Source organism: Rhamphochromis sp. 'chilingali' (assembly GCF_963969265.1).
Source record: "Rhamphochromis sp. 'chilingali' genome assembly, chromosome: 10".
In the NCBI taxonomy this organism is placed as follows: Eukaryota; Metazoa; Chordata; class Actinopteri; order Cichliformes; family Cichlidae; genus Rhamphochromis; species Rhamphochromis sp. 'chilingali'.
Genome location: NC_137937.1, coordinates 13,838,933 through 13,857,264, shown reverse-complemented (window position 1 = coordinate 13,857,264; position 18,332 = coordinate 13,838,933). Strand labels below are relative to the sequence as shown.

Genomic DNA, 18,332 nt, shown 5'->3' with positions numbered 1-18,332 from the left:
ACAACACCATAGTTTTCTTAAAATCAAATCCCACGCAGTCTGTTTTCCTTTTCTGCGTCACTGTCCTCTGAGTCTGAGACAGTACGAACTAAATGATTTTAGCAGGTTTTCATGCACTTGGACGTCTGTACCTGTGTATCTGTCTTGTTCATCACAGTCTGAAACCCATTCAGAGGACATCTCTTCTTTTTCTGCTCCTAAGCAGAGTTTATAGGAGTTCTGCGGGCTTCACAATGCTTTTTACCACATTGCTTAATATCTGGATTCTAAATCTAGAAACTGAAATGATCTAAACTCTTAGCCTAGACTTATTAATGGATCAGTCATTCTTCATTGAGACTAGCTGCAACCTTTTCTACACACCCAGAATTTAAAGGCCCTGACAGGCTCTCCAAACAGTGGACAGAGTAAGAGGAGGATGGGGGATGGTTAAAAAAAAACACAGCAAATGTTAATTCTGTCATCTGCTCAGACAATTCTCTTGCCCAGCGTGTGTATTACTCCAACCCCCCCCCCCCCCCCCCCACCCACCCCCCACCCTTTTGTGTAACACAACCTTTTCTCCAGAAAGGAGAAAGAAAAATACGTAACACTCAGAGGAATGAGCGACAGTGCACCACACTGAAGTGATGGAAAGCAGAGATCCCCTTTTTTTTAAGTACCAAAGAAGAATCTATGTTTTACTCCTGCCTGTTTCCCTTTTTTTTTCTCCTCTTCTTCTTTTTTGGAATTCCTCACTCTGAGGATTAGCTTGTGTTTGTCTCAATCCTCCCCCTTTTGCCCATTCTCTCCTCCTCCTCCTCTTCGGCTTGTGGAATTCAATGTCCTAGGAATCACTCCCCTCTCCTGCTGCTTTGTGGTGACTGAGGAATTCAGCCAGAGCCGAGGACGAAGAAAAATTGGCGTTTAACTCCAGGAGGTGCAAACCCTGCAGTCTGGGGCCCTCACCTGCCTTCCTTCATCCTCCCCCTCCAACTCCTGTCTGAGCACTGCACCTGTTCTGACTTGTCGGCCAGGTGGAGGGGATCCTCTAGCCTTGCGCTGTTTTTTCAGCTGACCCTGGCTTCGGGGTAATTAGGAACCCTGTCTATTAATTTGACTGGATTACTGCTTTGCTTTGCATCTTTTCTTTCCGTCTGTCTCTACAATCCACCTCCCTTCCCTCCCTGTGTATCTCTACCCCCCTCCCACTCCATCTCTTGTCTAGAGCAGTCTGAGGCTGGCTGACACTGTGGCTGTGTGGGTATGTGTGGAGTTGCAGAGGTTTCCCTTCTCGAGTAAAAGTGTGGATCACAAGGAAAGAGCACACAAGGGGGCCTAAGGGTGAAATTTAACCTTCTGGCAATTAAACTGGAGTGAGTGTTGAGCGGTTGTACAAACTCCAAACCAAAGGATTGTGCGAGTTGGAAGAGCAGCAGGTATGAAGATCCAGGCTGTGACTGCGTCTGCGGCTCTGCTGGCCCTGTGCTGCCTGCTGATGATCCCTAGAGGAGGAGAGAGCGCCGGGGGAATAGTTTCTCTCCGGCAGGCTGGGGATCAGCTGCGAGACGAATCGCCGGATGACCCAGAAAGAGAGCAAGGACTTGTAGCAGACTTACTCCCAGAGGAGGGTGGCATCAAGACCAAGAGAGAAGCAGAAGCCAACCAGGCAGGTAAGTGGAAGAAATTATATTTTGTACTTCTAAAGCACAGATGTGTTATGCCGACAAGATATCAGAGCTGCTGAGGTACTGCTTGAGTTGTGGCATGACATGGAGCAAATGCAGACACAAACACACAACGATTCGGTCTCTGACAGCTCCAACAGCGTGACAAAGTCCATGTGCTCGTCTGTCCACTCCTGCTTCCCCGCACAAGGGAGCGGGACAGATGAGCTGGTTTAACTCACACCAGACAAGAGAAGAAGACACTGAGTCGAGCATCTTGCAGACAGATTTTTTTATGACGCGTACCTTTTCCACTGCCTCAGTTGCTCAAGCCCTGCATGAATAATGCTGACTCTTCTGTACAGTCCCGCTAACACACTTCAAGCAATAAGCCCAGTTTTTGGAGCCATTAAATAAGCTCTTTGATGAGTCTCGCTTATGCTGCTGAGGTGAAAGCGGTACATTTATTGAGTATCTGGACTGATTTTGGATCATTAAAGCTGAACTGTGGTTAATAGAGCACAACTAATGGAAAGAGAGAAACATGGTTTCCATGAAGGTGCCACAGGACTTGAGGAAAAGTCAAAAGGAAATACTGATGGACCTCAAGCAGCCACTGAAATGTAATTGGCAGTCTGGACTTTCCTTGGAAACACTGCAATGTGATGCAGTGAAGAAATAGTTGCATAATCTCAGACCCAAGCCTCATAAAAGAACTAATTGTGTCTTTAGCTTCTGTATGCAAGGAGGAATATGTTTTCATTTCAAAAGATTTTGTCACAGAACCGTGAGGAGTGGGCTCTGGAAAACCTCTCTCTCTCTCTGCCGCTTCTTTTTTTCCCCTTTTTTCCAGATATTTTAGGCCGGGTGAGGAGGGCACCTGATGAAGACAAGAAGAAAAAGAAGGACAAGAAGAAGAACAAAGAGCCAAAAGACCCCAAAGCCACCAAAAAGCCAAAAACCGACAAGAAGGGAAAGAAGAAGGACAAGAAAACAACAACCACAACTTTGCCCCCGACCACAACAAGTGAGAAGAGAATACTAAGCCTTCAGCCTGCTTCACTGATCACTTGGATTTGATTGTTGTTAAATCTTGTATCTTATATTTCCAGCGATCCCAACGGAGCCACCCACCGAACCATATACAGATTACCCCTATCCCGATGCCGGTGAGTGGCACACATGCAGGGGCTGCTTGAAGAATATTGACTCAGTTGACTACTAAATTTGAGTTCATATAACTATATTGTTAATATGTGTTAATGTTAATATGTTAATATTCTGTGTGTTAAATTGCCTCCCACTACTGGCTTGGAAAAACATGTTTAACAATTTTTTTTTAAAGGCTGGGAATATAAGAATATAAATGGGATATAAACATGACAATATAAATGGAAACTTCAACCATTGTATGCATCGAAGTCTGAACAGGATTTGGTCAGTGCTACTGCACCTTTGAGAAAATTTATGTAAATCGCAAAATTATGTCATTCAAGTCTGTTTTGGGGTGGACCAGGAGCATAAAAGAAGTGGATTTGCCTCTGGTTTGTAGATTTGAAAGCCGTAACCTCAAGCATTTTGAGGGCTGGATGTGAACACAATGGTGAGCTGCAGAGGAGTGTGGGATGAATGTAAGAACCTGAGGACACTGTCCACATAAAATCTGACCATTCAAATCATGATCATGCAATACTGAAGAAGATTTCAAACACCAGGGTCAGAGGCCATAAAATGACCACAGAAAAACTTGACAGGGATGATTAATCTCATTAAAGTTTTATGCAGCATGACTTCGTTGTCCCAACACTGTTGAATATTAGAGAGTTTAAGTCACTTCCACATTAGCTTATTTTGTACAATACCAGATTGTAGACAGATGGAGGAATCTACCGTGACATCACCCATTGGTTTCTGAAGTCTGGCCTTGAGATGAGTGTTTCAGCTGTTTCTGCCATCTTGGTGAAACTGGAGCTCATGAGAGGGCAGTTTTATACCGCAGATAATCTTCCATTTTGATACACGGAATGACCAAGATTTTTAAAACAGACCATTTTTATCCAGCGTGACCCAAAACGAAAGACTGAGCTCAACAGGAAAGTGTTTACAGAGGTCAAGACAGAAAGCTGTTCTCCCTTTGACATTAGGCTTAGTAGCTTCTGCACCCAGAAGCTACTGAAAATGACAAAACTTAGAGTTAGAAAGATCAAATGTAGCCCCCTCCTCATTTCTGAGCCAGCTACCAGCTCAGTGTTACATTAGCCTCACATAACACACCTAAATCTCTAAATCACAACACTGAAATGAAGACTGAAATGTGGCACACACACCTAGATGTAAATATAGCACCTATTCCGATTAGGCAAAAAAGTTGTGCTCTTTTATGATTTTTTACCCATCGAGGGTTACAGTGTTTGTTTGTTTGTTTGTGAGGATTTGTTGTTGTTTTTATTCAAATACAAATTTAAAACTAGAAATATGTCTAAGTAGTAGTGGAAAGGAGGAAAAATAATTTCAAAAATCAGAACATTATAAAACACCAGAGAACCATAAAAATATTTGTGTCCAGACTTGTGAGCTCACCATCAGCCAGCTTTTGTGTCTGTTTCCCTCTCAGAAACTGATTACTGGAGCCCAGAAGATGACTACTGGGGTCCTGAGCCCACACCCTCCAGGCCAAAGCCTGAGGCTGCGATCACAGATCCCCCATACGACTACTGGAAGCCAGACGCCCCCGTAACAGATGCCTATGAAGACTACTTTAAACCAGATGAGGAAGACCCAGCTGCTCTTGTAACATATGCCTACGATGACTATTGGAAACCAGCAGAGAAAGAAGTGCCCACTTCAGCGCCTGCCATCTACGATGATTACATGAAACCAGACGAGACAGACCTCTACACCTCTGTGACCGATAACTATGACAGCTACTGGCAAGAAGTAAACCCAACGCCTGCTGCCCCTGATACAAAGCCTGGAACAGATGACAGCGATTACTGGGATGCCACATGTACGTATAAGTCTTTCGTGTCTTTGTTTTGATTGAGGATGTTTAGTGTGGAGGCAGTTTATGTAACATGAATAAGATGATGAAAGCATAATTAGATCCATGTGGCAAAATGGGGGGGCGCTGAAACAATTCTGAGAAATATCATGAATTTACTTAACTGACAGGGGTGTTTACAGGAATTTTTCAGTGGGGTAGGCCAAGGTGTGGGGCACGATTAAGGCAGGGGCCCCGTAGGAAAAACAATTGTCTTAAATAATTTTTTTTTATCAGAAATGCAGAAAATTGGTATTAAAGAAACTGATGCTGCACAAAAAATACTTTTACAAGCAATCTGACTCTTCACTTAAGTAATAGTAAAGGTTTTTATCATCAGCTTGTACTTTAAAAAGCTTGCTTTAGATACTTCGAACTAACAAGTAACTACAACTTGAAAATAACTGGTATAGAGTACAAAATGTGACACTTATATACAAGATGTAATGGAGTAGAAGTAGACAACAACATAGAAATACTAAGGTACAAGTAAATTAAAACCTTACTTCGATGAAATAGTAAAGTAAATTCTCTCATCTGATGGTGTTAAGTATTGTAGCATTAATAGTAATGTACTCCAATAGCATTAAAAGATTAGGAAACACCCTCACCTTCAGAGGGGATGGATGCCACCCCACATCCTTCCTCTAGGCACTCCCCTGCCAGTGGAAACTTGAGTCGAGACAAATGCTTTACTCTCTGTCTTGTGAAACTTGACATTTAAAATAATGGCAGTTAGTAAAATTTTAGTTTATGTCTTTAAAAGTATGAGGGAGTCAAACAACAAGAACTCAATTAGGTCAAAATTTCCCCTTTGTTTTATCATTACTGCTTTGCGGTGTGGAAATAAAAACTGCTGGTAGTGGTTAAAAAGGATCATTGTCAGAGTTTAAAGTGCATTCTTTTAATGCTAATTGAGAGGTCATGTGTACAGAAATAGTTACAGAATCAAAGGTGTCTTTTTTAACAGTGCTGGGTTGTATGATATTATCAAGAAGCTTTTAAATTCATGATTTAAAAAATTAAATATTTCAATTTCCCCATGAAAGTGGTCACTTGTGCTTCTTTTCTTCAGAAACATACTAGATGATCTAAGACAGTGTTACTCTTTGTGAAACAGAAGGAAAGAAGCAAAGAACAGACACAAAAAAGGAGTGAACTGCACTATGGGAGACATTTACAGAGAGTAGGCCAGCAATCTGTCCAGGATGTACCCTGCATTTTGTCCTCTGTCAACTACAAAAGGCTTCTGCCTCTTACCAACCCTTATTTGGATAAGTGATTAGGAATAGGATGTTCAGTGATTAATCAGCTGGACACTCAGTAAACTCGGTGGTTTGTTTAAGCTGAAGGAACTGCGTAAACTTCTGATTAAATAACGTTTAATAACAGATACCCGCTAATCTTTTGGATCCGATTTTCAGACATATTGGAGAAAACTTTTATGAGCGCTCTTTATTTCTTCCAGCTGAAGTCAACAGAGGGCTTTTTTTCCACGGGATGAAATGCATGCTGGAAACAGTGTGTCGTGCAGACCTGTGACACTCATCTGGATTTGAATGGCATGCTCTCATTACTCTTTGTTTCCACACTACTGTACAGTACCTATGCTCCTTCAGCATTTCCAATGATTCACTCATACTTGGCCCTTCTGCATTCTTGCTTATATTCCCCCATTTCTCTGTCTGTTACACTTAAATCACCTCTCAGCTTGACCTTTTGAATTCTTCTTCCTGCAGATGAGGTGCAACCGTCACCTGATGGTAAAGAGGTCAGCCCAGAAATTAAGGTTGAAATCCTGCCAGGTGACTGCAGACTCTCATGACAAAATCAACTAATGTGAAACCTCTAGTAAGCATTAAGATACAAATGAAATAGCCAGCCCATACTTTGTGTTTCATTAGAAATGCAACACATGAGATTAACACTGGAGCTAATCTATGAGCTGACCTGCCCTAGTTTACACACAGGAGTGGGTGGGTTTATTTCTTCCACACAGTCAACAAAACTTTCCACAGTTTTCTTGTAGAGCAACAAAAAGCCCTGTGATCAGAGCCCAGCAAAGTTATGTTTCTCATAAATGGGGAATTGAAGATTTAACAGCTACGTTATACAGCGGGCATCACACCAGCATCAAAATAGAAAACTCCTCTTGTGGTTGAATAATTCGGGCCACTGCTAAGTTGTAAAATTTTGCATGTAATCCCATAAAGCTTGACTCTGTAAAGTAGCGGCGCCTCCGAGGGGCTGAACGAATCGTCTGACTTCGTGTTTGTTCTCTTTTACACAGAAGAGCCCACCGCCACCGCGCCCTATGAGGGGACCTGGTATGATGATTACGACGAGTACGGGATGAGTATGTGGCCGCCCGCTCACACACATGTGAATCACAACCATACTCGAATGTTTTCTATTATTGGTTTAGTCACAGAGAACTTCCTGCCAATAAAGCAAACAGCAAAAGAAAGGGATAAACAACAGTTGGGTCAATAGCTTTCAAGTGTTCCTTGATGACCTGTTTGCATTTCTTAATGACTTGCAAAACCACAAAAAAAAGCATGCATATACAGTACACTACTGTGCATGGCTCTGTGGTAATCATTGTTGTTTCTATGAAATTATAAGTGATTTTCTTTCCTTTTCTGTTGTTGTTGTTGTTTTCAGAGAGAAAAGAAGACGAGACTGATGAAAAGTGGATGGAAAAAGAGCGAGAAAGAGCAGCCAAAGAGAGGGAGAGGGAAGAAAGAGGTAAGGAGACCCACATGGGATTCTTCTTTTTGTTATTTGCACCACCGTGCGTAATCCTGTCAAAGCAAAGAGAGTGCCTCATGAACCCAAGTGGAAAAGTACTAACAATGATGTTGTCTCCCCTCAGTCATATCTAGTCATACTAAGAGAATGCAGATGTGATTTCCATGCATACAAATGTGTGTGTCTCGGGCACTTGCTTTAACTTGCATGACAGGGACAAAAGTTCACCCCACCAAAGTAAAACGGAGATTAGGGCTGTAAAGAGTTCAGAAATCTCATATGGGCTGGGCCCAAAAGCAAAGAGCGTGAGATAAGCTAAGAAGGCTGTGCCGGCATCGGATTGGAAGTGAGGGATGAAGAGGAGTGACAACAAAGGGAGAAGTATTTCAGCTCTTTTGTGCCACGTGTCTGCCGTGCGTAAAGTTGAAGGGGTAAAGCCCAGAGCAAGTGATATATAACACCACCAGGACTGCTGTTAATGAGGCTCTTCCTGTGTGCACAGTTTGACCCAGACTAGGTCTAAGGTGAAATGATTTTGCAGACGTCTCTGAGAGTTGTTGCATTCTTCCGTAAACCAACTATATGCATCTACAGATACTGTGTAAATGGGCGCATGTGTGTGTTGTGGGTGAGAGAGCTTACAACATGTTTTACATTCTCACTGTCAGCCATGTAACCAGCATCACGCTCCAGTATGTGTCAGAATATGAATAATGACAATGGGTGAGAGACTCTGCAATCTTCCTTCATGGTAAAAGTCCAGGTCAGAGGGATGATGATGATGATGATGAGTTTCAGAGCAGACTTGGACTAGAAGCTAAATCATAACATCTGGTGTGCTTTGTTTTTTAACCGTAATCTGGCCCTCCAGGTCCCCGTGAGGACTTTTGGCAAATAAAAATTGTAAAATAATACTGAGTTCCTCCATCATTTCTGGGCAGAGTAAAAGAAAAAAAAATTCAGCCAAGACAGCGCAATTTATTTTGCATTAAGACTGTTTGTCTGGCCTTGGACAGAGAGAGCGCAGAAGCTAAAGGAGGCAGAGGAGAGAGCCAGGAACAGGCCACGTGTCTTCAAAGAGCCAAAGAGTAAGTCAACATCTGTTCAAATCTGGAGAGTATACGAGTATAAGCTTTTGCTGAATGTAATTAACACATTATTTAAATGTTCTCTTTCTGCTTGGCAGAGTGTCCTCCCCTGGGGATGGAGTCTCACAAGGTCGAGCCAGATCAGCTTTCAGCCTCTTCTATGTCTCAGTATCACTTTGCACCTCAGAGGGCGCGCCTAAACATGCAGGTACACAACAATCAGGGCGGGGCCATGCACCTACAAGCAGGCCTTGAAATAACCACCAGCTGCCAGCAACACTGAAAAATACTGTTATTGTTGGGTCTGTCACTTCCAGGAGCTGCCTTAGTGGTACATGCTTGACGGATTCTTTTAAGTCCTCAGTATTTAAATCAACAATGTGTTTTTTTGGGGGGGTGGGCGGGTGGGGGTATCCAAATTCTTCTGTTAATGGATGCAAAAGTAGATATGTTGCTTTGGCACTCAAGATACTAAAAGGGTTCGAGTATTCAGTAGCATGTGTCTCCCAGGGCTCCGATGATGAGGAAAACATAAGAGGTGGAGCGTGGTGTGCAAATTCAGAGGATGCTATCCACTGGTTTGAGATAGATGCTCGCAGGGCGACAGAGTTCACCGGAGTCATTACTCAGGGACGGGACTCCTTAAATGAGTAAGAGACAAACAGACACGCAGACATAAATATGCATCATTTGACATTCCTACACCCAACAATTTGCCCTCTTCTTCTGTCAGCAATGACTACGTGACGTCCTACTTCCTGGCTTTCAGCAATGACAGCAGAGAGTGGACCACCATTCACGATGGATACGCCGACTGGGTGAGTTCATCTAAAACTGTGCCACTTCCACAAGCACCAATACTCATCTTCCTCTCCCCCTCATTCACATGTCCTCTCTTGTGCAGTTGTTTTTCGGAAATAATGATAAGGACACCCCAGTGATGAACCAGCTTGCGGTGCCCGTGGTGGCCCGCTACATGCGAATTATCCCACAGAGCTGGAACGGCTCTCTTTGTATGAGGCTGGAGGTCCTAGGCTGCCCCCTGCCTGGTGAGTCGTATGCCCACACACTCACACACACCTTAAACACAGAAAATGAATAATTTTTGCTGCTCTTTTCTCCAAACAGATCCAGTTAATGTTCTGTACAAGCTAAATGAGGTGACTCCCGTGGACTACTTGCAGTTCAAACACCACAGCTACTCGGAGATGGTTGATGTGAGTTTCCCTGCAAAGTTTATCTGCTGGCTGATAGAATTCCAGGAGGTCCACTTTAAATGCTCTAATATAAATTGCAGCTTCATTCTGTCCCAGTTTTTCATTTGAACCACCAGAGACCAACATGACATTTCCACAATAACATAATATTCATTATTAACCATCTGCTTTGTAGTGCGTAATGTAATCAAATACAATGCTTTGCATATTTACTGTTGTCTTTATCTCACCTATTCAGCTTATGAAGTCAGTGAATGAGGAGTGCCCTAACATCACCACCATCTACAGCCTGGGCCGCAGCTCCAAGGGACGGGAAATTGTTGCCATGATAATCTCTGGCAATCCCACAGAGCACGAAATAGGTGGGATCTCAAGCAGGAAACGGGCAGATAGCCGTGTTCTTATTGTAATGTGTGCTATAACAACACAAATGCTGTAATGTGCAGTATTTCAAACAGTCTGGGATGCTGATTCGTTGAAATTACGCTGGGTCTTTATGGCACCACTGTGGTATCCTGCAAATCCTAATAAACACCAGGCGGACACCAGCAGATTAAGGCTGACAGACAATTACAGTCTCGCCCCGGTTGTCCCCACAGGTGAGCCAGAGATCCGCTTCACGGCAGGTCTCCATGGAAATGAGGCAGTGGGTCGGGAGATGATCCTGCTTCTCATGCAGTACCTGTGCAAAGAGTATAAAGACAGAAACCCCAGAGCCCAGCGCCTGGTGGAGGGAATACGCATCCACCTGGTGCCTTCGCTCAACCCTGACGGACAGGAGGAAGCTTTTGAAGCGGTCGGTGTAAAAAACAATCAATTAATGACAACATGTTTTAAATACTGTCTAAAACAAAGAGGAAATGTCTGTGAAACATAGTGGGCTACTTAGATGAGTATGTCTCTTTTACCCAATTTCTACTCTGCAGGGATCAGAGCTGAGCAGTTGGACCACCGGTCACTTCACCAATGAGGGCTTTGACATCTTCCAGAACTTCCCTGATCTGAATAGTATCCTGTGGGATGCTGAGGATAAGGGCATGGTGCCTAAACTCACCCCCAACCATCATGTGCCTATACCAGAGCACTTTGAAGCTAATAGTTCGGTAAAGCAACAAACAAACAAATACGCATATAGATATAGATATAGATATAGATATATAAAGTCTTTGAGACTAACCAGGTTGTGGTAAACAAAAACAAAAGTATGTTACATGAGATTCTGATCCTCTGTCTGTGTGATCCTGATCTTCCTGCTTTTGTTCCAGATTGCTGTGGAAACCAGGGCCATAATCTCCTGGATGAAAAGCTATCCATTTGTGTTGGGTGCAAACTTCCAGGGTGGGGAGAGAATTGTGGCCTATCCTTATGACAGCTTACGTCTCAACAAGCCTGCTGAGAGCCAGAAACCTCAGAGTCGCAAGAAGAGACAGTATGACTTGTTTCCCTACCTGTGTTCTGTTGTTGTTTCTGTACCTTTACGTACACACGTATTGTCCAAATGCTAATTTTTCACCTCTGTGAACCACCAAAATAGTGCTTAATGATTCATTTAGAATCATGTCTGCAGGTATGAGGATGAAGGTTTTGATGTATCTGAGTGGGGAAGGGGCTACCATGAGGAGCCAGTGGAAGACTGGAGAAGCAGAGGGTATGCAGAGCCAGAAGAGGAGTGGCGGGGCCATGGATTTGACCATGGTCACGACACAGGCTATGACCATGGTCGCGACCCTGGGTACGACCATGGTCGCGACACAGGCTATGACCATGGTCGCGACACAGGCTATGACCATGGTCGCGACCCTGGGTACGACCATGGCTATGACCCTGGGTACGACCATGGCTACAATCACGCGTACAACCAGGGTTATGGGCACAGGGAGGAAGAAGACGATGACAGAGGAAGAAGTGCAGGCTACCATTATGCTGAATCTGAAGATGAGCCCCGCGTGACTGCAGACGAATCCCTCTTCAGGTGGCTAGCTATCTCCTATGCCTCCACACACCTGACCATGACACACAGCCATCACGGCTCCTGCCAAGGAGACACACCAGGAGGGGGTCTTGGAATTGTCAACCGGGCCAAATGGAAGCCAGTAACAGGCAGTAAGTAGAGACCAGTGCGTTTAAATTCCCACGTATGTTTATAGCACACCCTGGTGGACAGTAGTTGCAATACACGCTCTTGATCTTCCCTGCAGGTATGAATGACTTTAGCTACCTGCACACCAACTGTTTGGAGCTGTCCATTTTCCTGGGCTGTGATAAGTTCCCTCATCAGAGCGAGCTGGCGTATGAGTGGGAGAAAAACAGAGAAGCAATGCTCATCTTCATGGAGCAGGTTAGTCCCAAACAAACACAAACTGTAACCTGTCCTGACTGTGCTTCAGTCTGTAGTGAAAAGACTATTCAACATCCTGCTGGATATAATGTTGGATTTTAAAATTTCTAAAAAATAAAAATAAATAAAAGTACCTAAAATTGTGATTTACAGCATTGTGATTTTGCAGTTATTCCTCCTCTGTCCAACCGAGATGTTTCCCACGCTGTATTGGTTTTCCCGAGGTTGCTCCCCTTTATCCTTAGATTTGTCCACTGAGGGTCGACTGACAGAGGATGTCATATGTTGTACAGTTTGCGGAGCTCTTGGAGGCAAATGTTTGCTTTGGCTGTATAAGTTAACTGTCTGTTGCTTTGAATAGTTGATCGCAGGTGTTTAAATTCATATACCACTTATCAAAACAGTTTATTATATTATACATATAAAAGACCCAAATGCAACATAAAAATGGGAGTAGGATCAAATATGATTCTTTTGTAATGGATGATTTTTGAGTGGAATCATTTTAGAATAACTGAATCATTAAACCACAGCTTTTTGGATCAATCCAAGTATAATTTTGCTCAATTTTACTCCAAAGTCCACTCATGAAAAAATGAAACTACTGATTTTACTGAGCAGTTGAAGAGAACTACTACTCAGCAACTGTACCTTGTACTTTGCTTCTTTCACTCATGTAACTATTTGTGTACTTCAGGTGCATCGCGGCATTAGAGGGATTGTGAAAGATCAGCAGGGGAACCCTATTGCAAACGCTACTGTATCTATCGAGGGGATAAATCACGACGTGACCACAGGTCAGTATACTGTCCACACCATCACTCAGGATGTAATAAAATATAACATAGCTCAAACTGTGCTCAACACTACTGTTGCCATTGTAGCACCAACGGGGGATTATTGGCGTCTGCTTAACCCCGGGGAGTACCGCGTGACGGCTCGAGCTGAGGGCTTCTCCTCGTTGACCAAACTCTGTGTGGTGGGCTATGAGTCGGGTGCGACTGCCTGCAGCTTCAACCTGGCCAAGTCCAACTGGGACCGCATTAAACAGGTAAGACTGTCCCAACTTGAAGTGCCTCGATGCATGTGCATCTTAGCAGTATTCAGTAAAGCCTCTTTGTTTTTTCTTTAATTTCTCTGCAGATTATGGCCCTCCACGGCAACAAGCCAATTCGAATTGCCTACAGCAATAGCAGAGTACAGTACACCACAGTCAACAATGGCCACAGGAGTGTGATCGGTGCCAGTAATGGGTCTTCCACAAATTCTCGACTCAGTCCTGAGCAGCGACGGAAGCGCAAGATCGCTCTCATCCGTCGTCTTCGCCAGCGGAAGTTAATGAAGGCCATGTCGATGAGAACGACGTTACCCCCTACAACAACAACCACAACCACAATTCCCACAACAACAGAGGCCACCACATCCTGGTATGAATCTTGGGTCTGGGGAGAGGGACAGTCCTCAACTCCTGGCGGCTTCACAGACTCCATCATGGACTATGACTACGAGATCAGTGACTATTAAAGAAAACACAAGTGGCTTGTTTCAAGTAAACCACCGTCCTCTCTTAACTGTAGTTCACGTTGCCGTGTTGTACTTAGAGCTGGCTGAAGAATCAAATTAGGGCTCTCGTCTTTGTACGACGTAAGCAATGGGAATGTACAGAATATCAGCTATATTAAAATAGTACATCTGTTAATCAACATTTGAAATAAGGTCTCTTCACAGAAATGGAACCATTTTAGATTTTTTTTTCCCCAAAGATCACACTTCATTATTCTCTGACTCGTTCAATCACTTCTACGAATGCTTCGTGAAAAGAAGTTTATTGTGGATGCACATAAAAAAAAACTGTTATTTACACGATCTTCACATATGGCAGAAATATTTTTAGTGTGAACATTCAGTAAATGTGGGAGAACTTGGTAACAGATGAAGGAGTACAGAGGTTTTTATCATGTTTTCTCAGACACAGATGGGTTAGAAGAGTTATTTTTCAAATAAAGGCTTCTTATTAAACCACGAGGGTCTCTTCCTTTCTTTTTCATTTGCTGGTTTTCTTTCAGTTCAATGAAAAAAAAACAAAAACACAAATGTTACTTTAACAGAAACACTGAAAGGAACCCATGAGGTAAATGTATCTTATTGAAAAGCTTGTGTTTTTTGGATTGAAGTTAATTTGATCCTTCTCTGGCCAAAAGGAAAAAAAAAAAAAAAGAAAAAAAAAAAAAAGCATCAGCTGTGTCCTCAGTGGCTTACGTTCATCTCACTTTCCTCATCTTCATCTGCAGAGAAGGCAGAAAAGCTGATTGGCTCACAGTGAAGAGTCCGTAAATTGACGAGGCACGCCATCTGTGTGCTGCTGAATTCTGGAACGGTAACCAAAAGGACTTCCTGGCCATCCGGACCTGGCGGGATGAGAATACGAGCAGCAACAGTTAATTATTTATTACACATTAGTCTGTGTGAATAGTACATTTGTAGCTTAAAACAGATCATATGATAACATCCACAAAGTTTCTTCTGTTTACATGCAAATGGCATGCACTAACCTTTGATGAGCTTGGAGTCAAAAGTAGGGGCATTGCCACTGAAGTAAACATGGGGACACTCTTCCAGGATGAAAGGGTCTTTTTGGTAAAATGGGTAACAACCTGAGCAATTCAGAGAAAATCTTGTCAATAAACCAATAGTGTGTTTAGATTTACCAGAGGCTCTGCGTGTTATTCTGTATCAACTAACCTAATGTGTCAGGTGCCGTCGGGGCCAGATGTCGGAGTCGAAGCGTTTCCTCTAATATTTCCAAGTGGCTGTCCCTGCTGCTGTACCTCTGAATGTCACAGACGTTCTGCCCTGATGTACCGAGGAACCTTCAAGGAAACAAGCAAATACATGTAAACCTAAACATATTTGCACCTAGAAGTGAATATTAAAGTGGATATGAGGCATAAATGGAGCCCTGCTCTGAAAAACTGACATAGGCTAAGTGCGTCTGTGAAGTTGGATTTAAGAAATAGTGCTAAACACGTTGAAAATTTAAACTGTAAGCACTTATTTTTCAAATCCAGCTACACAAACAGAGTTATATCCATGTTAGTTTTTGAGAGCAGGGCTCTATGGTGTAAATTAGCCTGTATACTTGTAGTGTTTCATGCCCACTGTAACAACATGTGTGACGCTGCTTACCTCACTCCGTCTATGCTGGCGTGGTATGGATTGGATGCCAGCTGTAGTGTGGGGTAAACGGACGACAAGGGGAACATGCATCGGTGGAGAGGCTGCTGTGGGAGGGTGTAGTTGGTGGGGTCGTACTGGCCAGGCATTACATCCACAGGAACCGAGGCCTTAATCAGCAGGAGACAGTAATGTGTAGCAAAAGAAAAAAAAAAAAACAGTAGAGTTGTTTAGACGGTAATAATCTGTGCTTTTCCTCTTTTCCTCCAGTCCAGTTTATCCACCATCACCCTTCTGCACATGCCCAAACCACCTCAGCCTGTCTCTCTAACTTAGTGTCCAAACCGCTCAACCTGAGCTGTAACTCTGATAAATTCATTTCTAGTCCTGTCCATCCTGCCCACTCTCCATGAAACTCTGAGCATCTTCAACTCTGCCTCCTCCAGGCTCAACATCCTGTCTTTTTGTCAGCACCACCCTCTCCATACAATACATCATATATTACAGCATGTCCAGCTCGTCTACCTGCTCTTCTTCACCTCTCTTGTGTAGTCTTTGTGAGGCTGCCACGATTTATTATAATCAATGACGTCAACAATTAAAATTTAGCGACATGTAATTTTATTGTCGACGTGTCTAATACCACGTAAATCTGTTTTTTTAAATGCAATACACTACAGGGGGCCATGGGGGCAGTATCCCCTATTTCGTCTGCCAAGACTGAACTCAATACTAAAGAAGAAGAAAGTAGTGCTAACTGCAAAGCAGGACAGAAGAAAATGGAAACGGGGATTTAAAAAAAAAAAAAAATGTGAAAGAATTTCACAGAAAACAAATAAAGTAAATGCAGACTGTGCAAAGCGGAGCTTTCCTTCCAATTTGCTGTGGGACGAGATAACAGGGTGATATTCACTGGTGGGCAGATGAGATACTGGAGCCCAGAACAGGTGGTTTGCCCACAGGAAACGGAGATAAGAGTTATTGAAATAATCATGGACTAATCGACTAAAAAAAAAAATGTTCTGTTTCGATTCGACTGACTTTCCTCCACCTCCCCAGCTCCTCCACCACCTGCTCCTTACTCTTACTACAGATCGCAGTGTTGCCTAACTATATCATACTCCATGGAGATTCGATTCGTGCCCGAACTCATATGTCAGCCTGTCACCACTGCAAAAAACTAAGGGCTCAAAGGCAATCCCTGGTTTAATCCCATCCCCATCTATCATTCCTTCCACACTTTCTCATACAGTATCACAGGTCCTCCCTTGGCTCTCTTGGATGTTATGAATCATAACATAAACATTTATCATTAAAGTAAACTGTGTCAAAATCTTCAGACTTACCACCAGCTGAAGCAACAACTCATCTAGCAAACGAATGGCATCCACACTGCCAGCTTGAGTCTTCTTAGTAAGATACTTGGCCTGGGGAAAAAAACAAAAAAAAACAGAGAAAGGGTAAAATATTTATTTTTATGTTTTAAGTAAACCAGTTCACATGAGTGACTTGGGAGGAACGTGACTATATGACAAGGTTCAAACCATTTTTCCCACCTTTGTTGATGCATCCTTGTCTTGAGTGTTTTGACTCAGGAGGTTTCCCGCCAGCAGAACCCTGGAAATTGTTGCTGCACCACTCTGCTCCCCGAGGTCACCGAGCTGACCAGTTACCATGTCGACAAGCAACTGTAGGCCCAGCATGCTGTCAGCATGAGTACTGCCAAGACCCAGACCTGATGCCAGGAGCACAAACCTGTATGAAGGCAGGCAAAGCAATTAATGTTGTTTATCACTACAGGCAGGGATTTACACCAATTAGATGTGTTTTCATACCTGTCAGAGTCAAGTGCAGGCCTTGCTTTCTGCAAAGGAAGATCCGCTGTGCAAAAGTCCTCAACTGTGAACTTCCCATCGTTCCTCTCAGCACCATATACTGCAATGACGCTGCCTAAGAAAGACAACAAGAAACACCTACATCAGACTCATACGTCCACAGCTCATGTGATGCTGACATCCTGAAAAACTACCAACCTGTGACACACTTGTCTTTGTCAATTTTCCCCTCTAGTTTAATCCTCTGCAGTTCATCCTCCAGAATCAACTCATCTGATTCATGAATGTATTTTGCTCGTGGAGGCTGGGGCAGGAGGTTGTGCTGGAGAGCAAGGAAAAAGAAAGTTGTTAAAGTACAATTCAGTAGCTGCTTTCAATGTGTAGGGTGAATTTAGCACTACTTCCAACCTCCTCACTGATTTCTTTCAGAATAGATGGCTGCAAGTCCATACGCTTGAACAGAGTCCCTACAATGCAACACTGCTCCGCTGTTTCTAGATCACACAGCTTCTTGATAACCACATCTGATCCTGACAGATACAGAACAGAAAAAAAAACAGATTAAGAAATAGAAATCAAATGTTTCAGTGTCCCTGATGTAGGTAGGTAAGATTGCTCTGAGCTTACCCCACTTCTGCTGAGCTCTCTCTGACAGCAGAGGCCTCATCTGCATGAGTCGTGCTGCGTAAATGTGAGCATACTGGCGGCTGAAGCTCCGCTCCCCAACTCTGTAGCGTTCAGAGCACTGACTATAAGCCAGAGACGTCCTCTCAAACACCGGGCCCTGGTCCTCCGAGGCAGGACGGCAGAGCAGAGAGGAGCCCTCCTTCTGTACACTTAGGTCTGAGAACATGACTGTCCTGAATAAAAGCACAGGAGACATAGAAATGGGTCTATTTTAGATTTCAAAGGCTATCAATTTAAAGCACAGTCAACTCAATAACATGCTTACAAGTGCAAGTAAAGTTGTCTGGGTTTTTCCTAAACACCCCGACTTTTCATGTGAATACCCTGAAAATTAATATAATATGACAGATATAACGACCTTACCGAAGAAAATAGACGTTTGCACTTCAGTTGCTACTCCTCTGAGATCAAGTGTGTTGATATTTTCAGATATCGACGATTATTTTCAGTAGCTTGCGAGCAACAGGAATAATTCCCGCGAAATCACCCGCTCACCGGTGACAGTCTCTATGTACGAGGGCAAACTATCGCGAGAAGTAAGAAAACATTTAAAAAA

At 43.3% G+C, this 18,332-nt stretch overlaps 2 protein-coding genes across 4 annotated transcripts; one reads left to right on the top strand and one right to left on the bottom strand.

Annotated features, from left to right (window-relative positions):
* Positions 1–707: 707 nt before the first annotated feature.
* Positions 708–14,102, top strand: aebp1b (AE binding protein 1b). 2 transcript variants are annotated; one of them, XM_080893005.1, is made up of 23 exons: positions 708–1,070; positions 1,213–1,652; positions 2,500–2,673; positions 2,759–2,815; positions 4,261–4,653; positions 6,426–6,491; positions 6,977–7,042; positions 7,351–7,434; positions 8,454–8,525; positions 8,624–8,733; positions 9,036–9,175; positions 9,259–9,343; positions 9,430–9,574; positions 9,654–9,742; positions 9,981–10,104; positions 10,342–10,538; positions 10,669–10,845; positions 11,008–11,171; positions 11,310–11,845; positions 11,941–12,080; positions 12,778–12,877; positions 12,965–13,131; positions 13,224–14,102. In XM_080893005.1, the coding sequence occupies exons 2-23, from the start codon at positions 1,421–1,423 to the stop codon at positions 13,602–13,604; spliced, it is 3,699 nt and encodes a 1,232-aa protein (XP_080749131.1). In that variant the 5' UTR covers positions 708–1,070; positions 1,213–1,420; the 3' UTR covers positions 13,605–14,102. The 2 variants fall into 2 exon arrangements, with proteins under 2 accessions (XP_080749131.1, XP_080749130.1); XM_080893004.1 differs by having other exon boundaries at positions 708–1,652.
* Positions 13,975–18,297, bottom strand: pold2 (polymerase (DNA directed), delta 2, regulatory subunit). Of its 2 annotated transcripts, none has more exons than XM_080893006.1 (11): positions 18,140–18,297; positions 17,717–17,949; positions 17,498–17,619; positions 17,288–17,411; positions 17,090–17,204; positions 16,811–17,009; positions 16,601–16,681; positions 15,267–15,424; positions 14,823–14,950; positions 14,633–14,734; positions 13,975–14,488 (listed from the first exon to the last, which is right to left on the bottom strand). In XM_080893006.1, the coding sequence occupies exons 2-11, from the start codon at positions 17,940–17,942 to the stop codon at positions 14,328–14,330; spliced, it is 1,416 nt and encodes a 471-aa protein (XP_080749132.1). In that variant the 5' UTR covers positions 17,943–17,949; positions 18,140–18,297; the 3' UTR covers positions 13,975–14,327. The 2 variants fall into 2 exon arrangements, with proteins under 2 accessions (XP_080749132.1, XP_080749133.1); XM_080893007.1 differs by having other exon boundaries at positions 17,717–17,944; positions 18,140–18,290.
* Positions 18,298–18,332: the final 35 nt, after the last annotated feature.

Bases quoted from the DNA above. Each gene is read 5' to 3' on its own strand.
- pold2 (XM_080893006.1), bottom strand. From the start codon at position 17,942: ATGTTCTCAGACCTAAGTGTACAGAAGGAGGGCTCCTCTCTGCTCTGC. The intron at 16,682-16,810 runs GTGGGAAAAATG...TTTTTTCCCCAG, and splicing joins ACAAGGATGCATCAACAAAG to GCCAAGTATCTTACTAAGAA. The intron at 14,489-14,632 runs GTTAGTGCATGC...TCATCCCGCCAG, and splicing joins TGACTCCAAGCTCATCAAAG to GTCCGGATGGCCAGGAAGTC.
- aebp1b (XM_080893005.1), top strand. From the start codon at position 1,421: ATGAAGATCCAGGCTGTGACTGCGTCTGCGGCTCTGCTGGCCCTGTGC. The intron at 11,172-11,309 runs GTATGACTTGTT...TCATGTCTGCAG, and splicing joins CAGAGTCGCAAGAAGAGACA to GTATGAGGATGAAGGTTTTG. The intron at 12,878-12,964 runs GTCAGTATACTG...TTGCCATTGTAG, and splicing joins AAATCACGACGTGACCACAG to CACCAACGGGGGATTATTGG.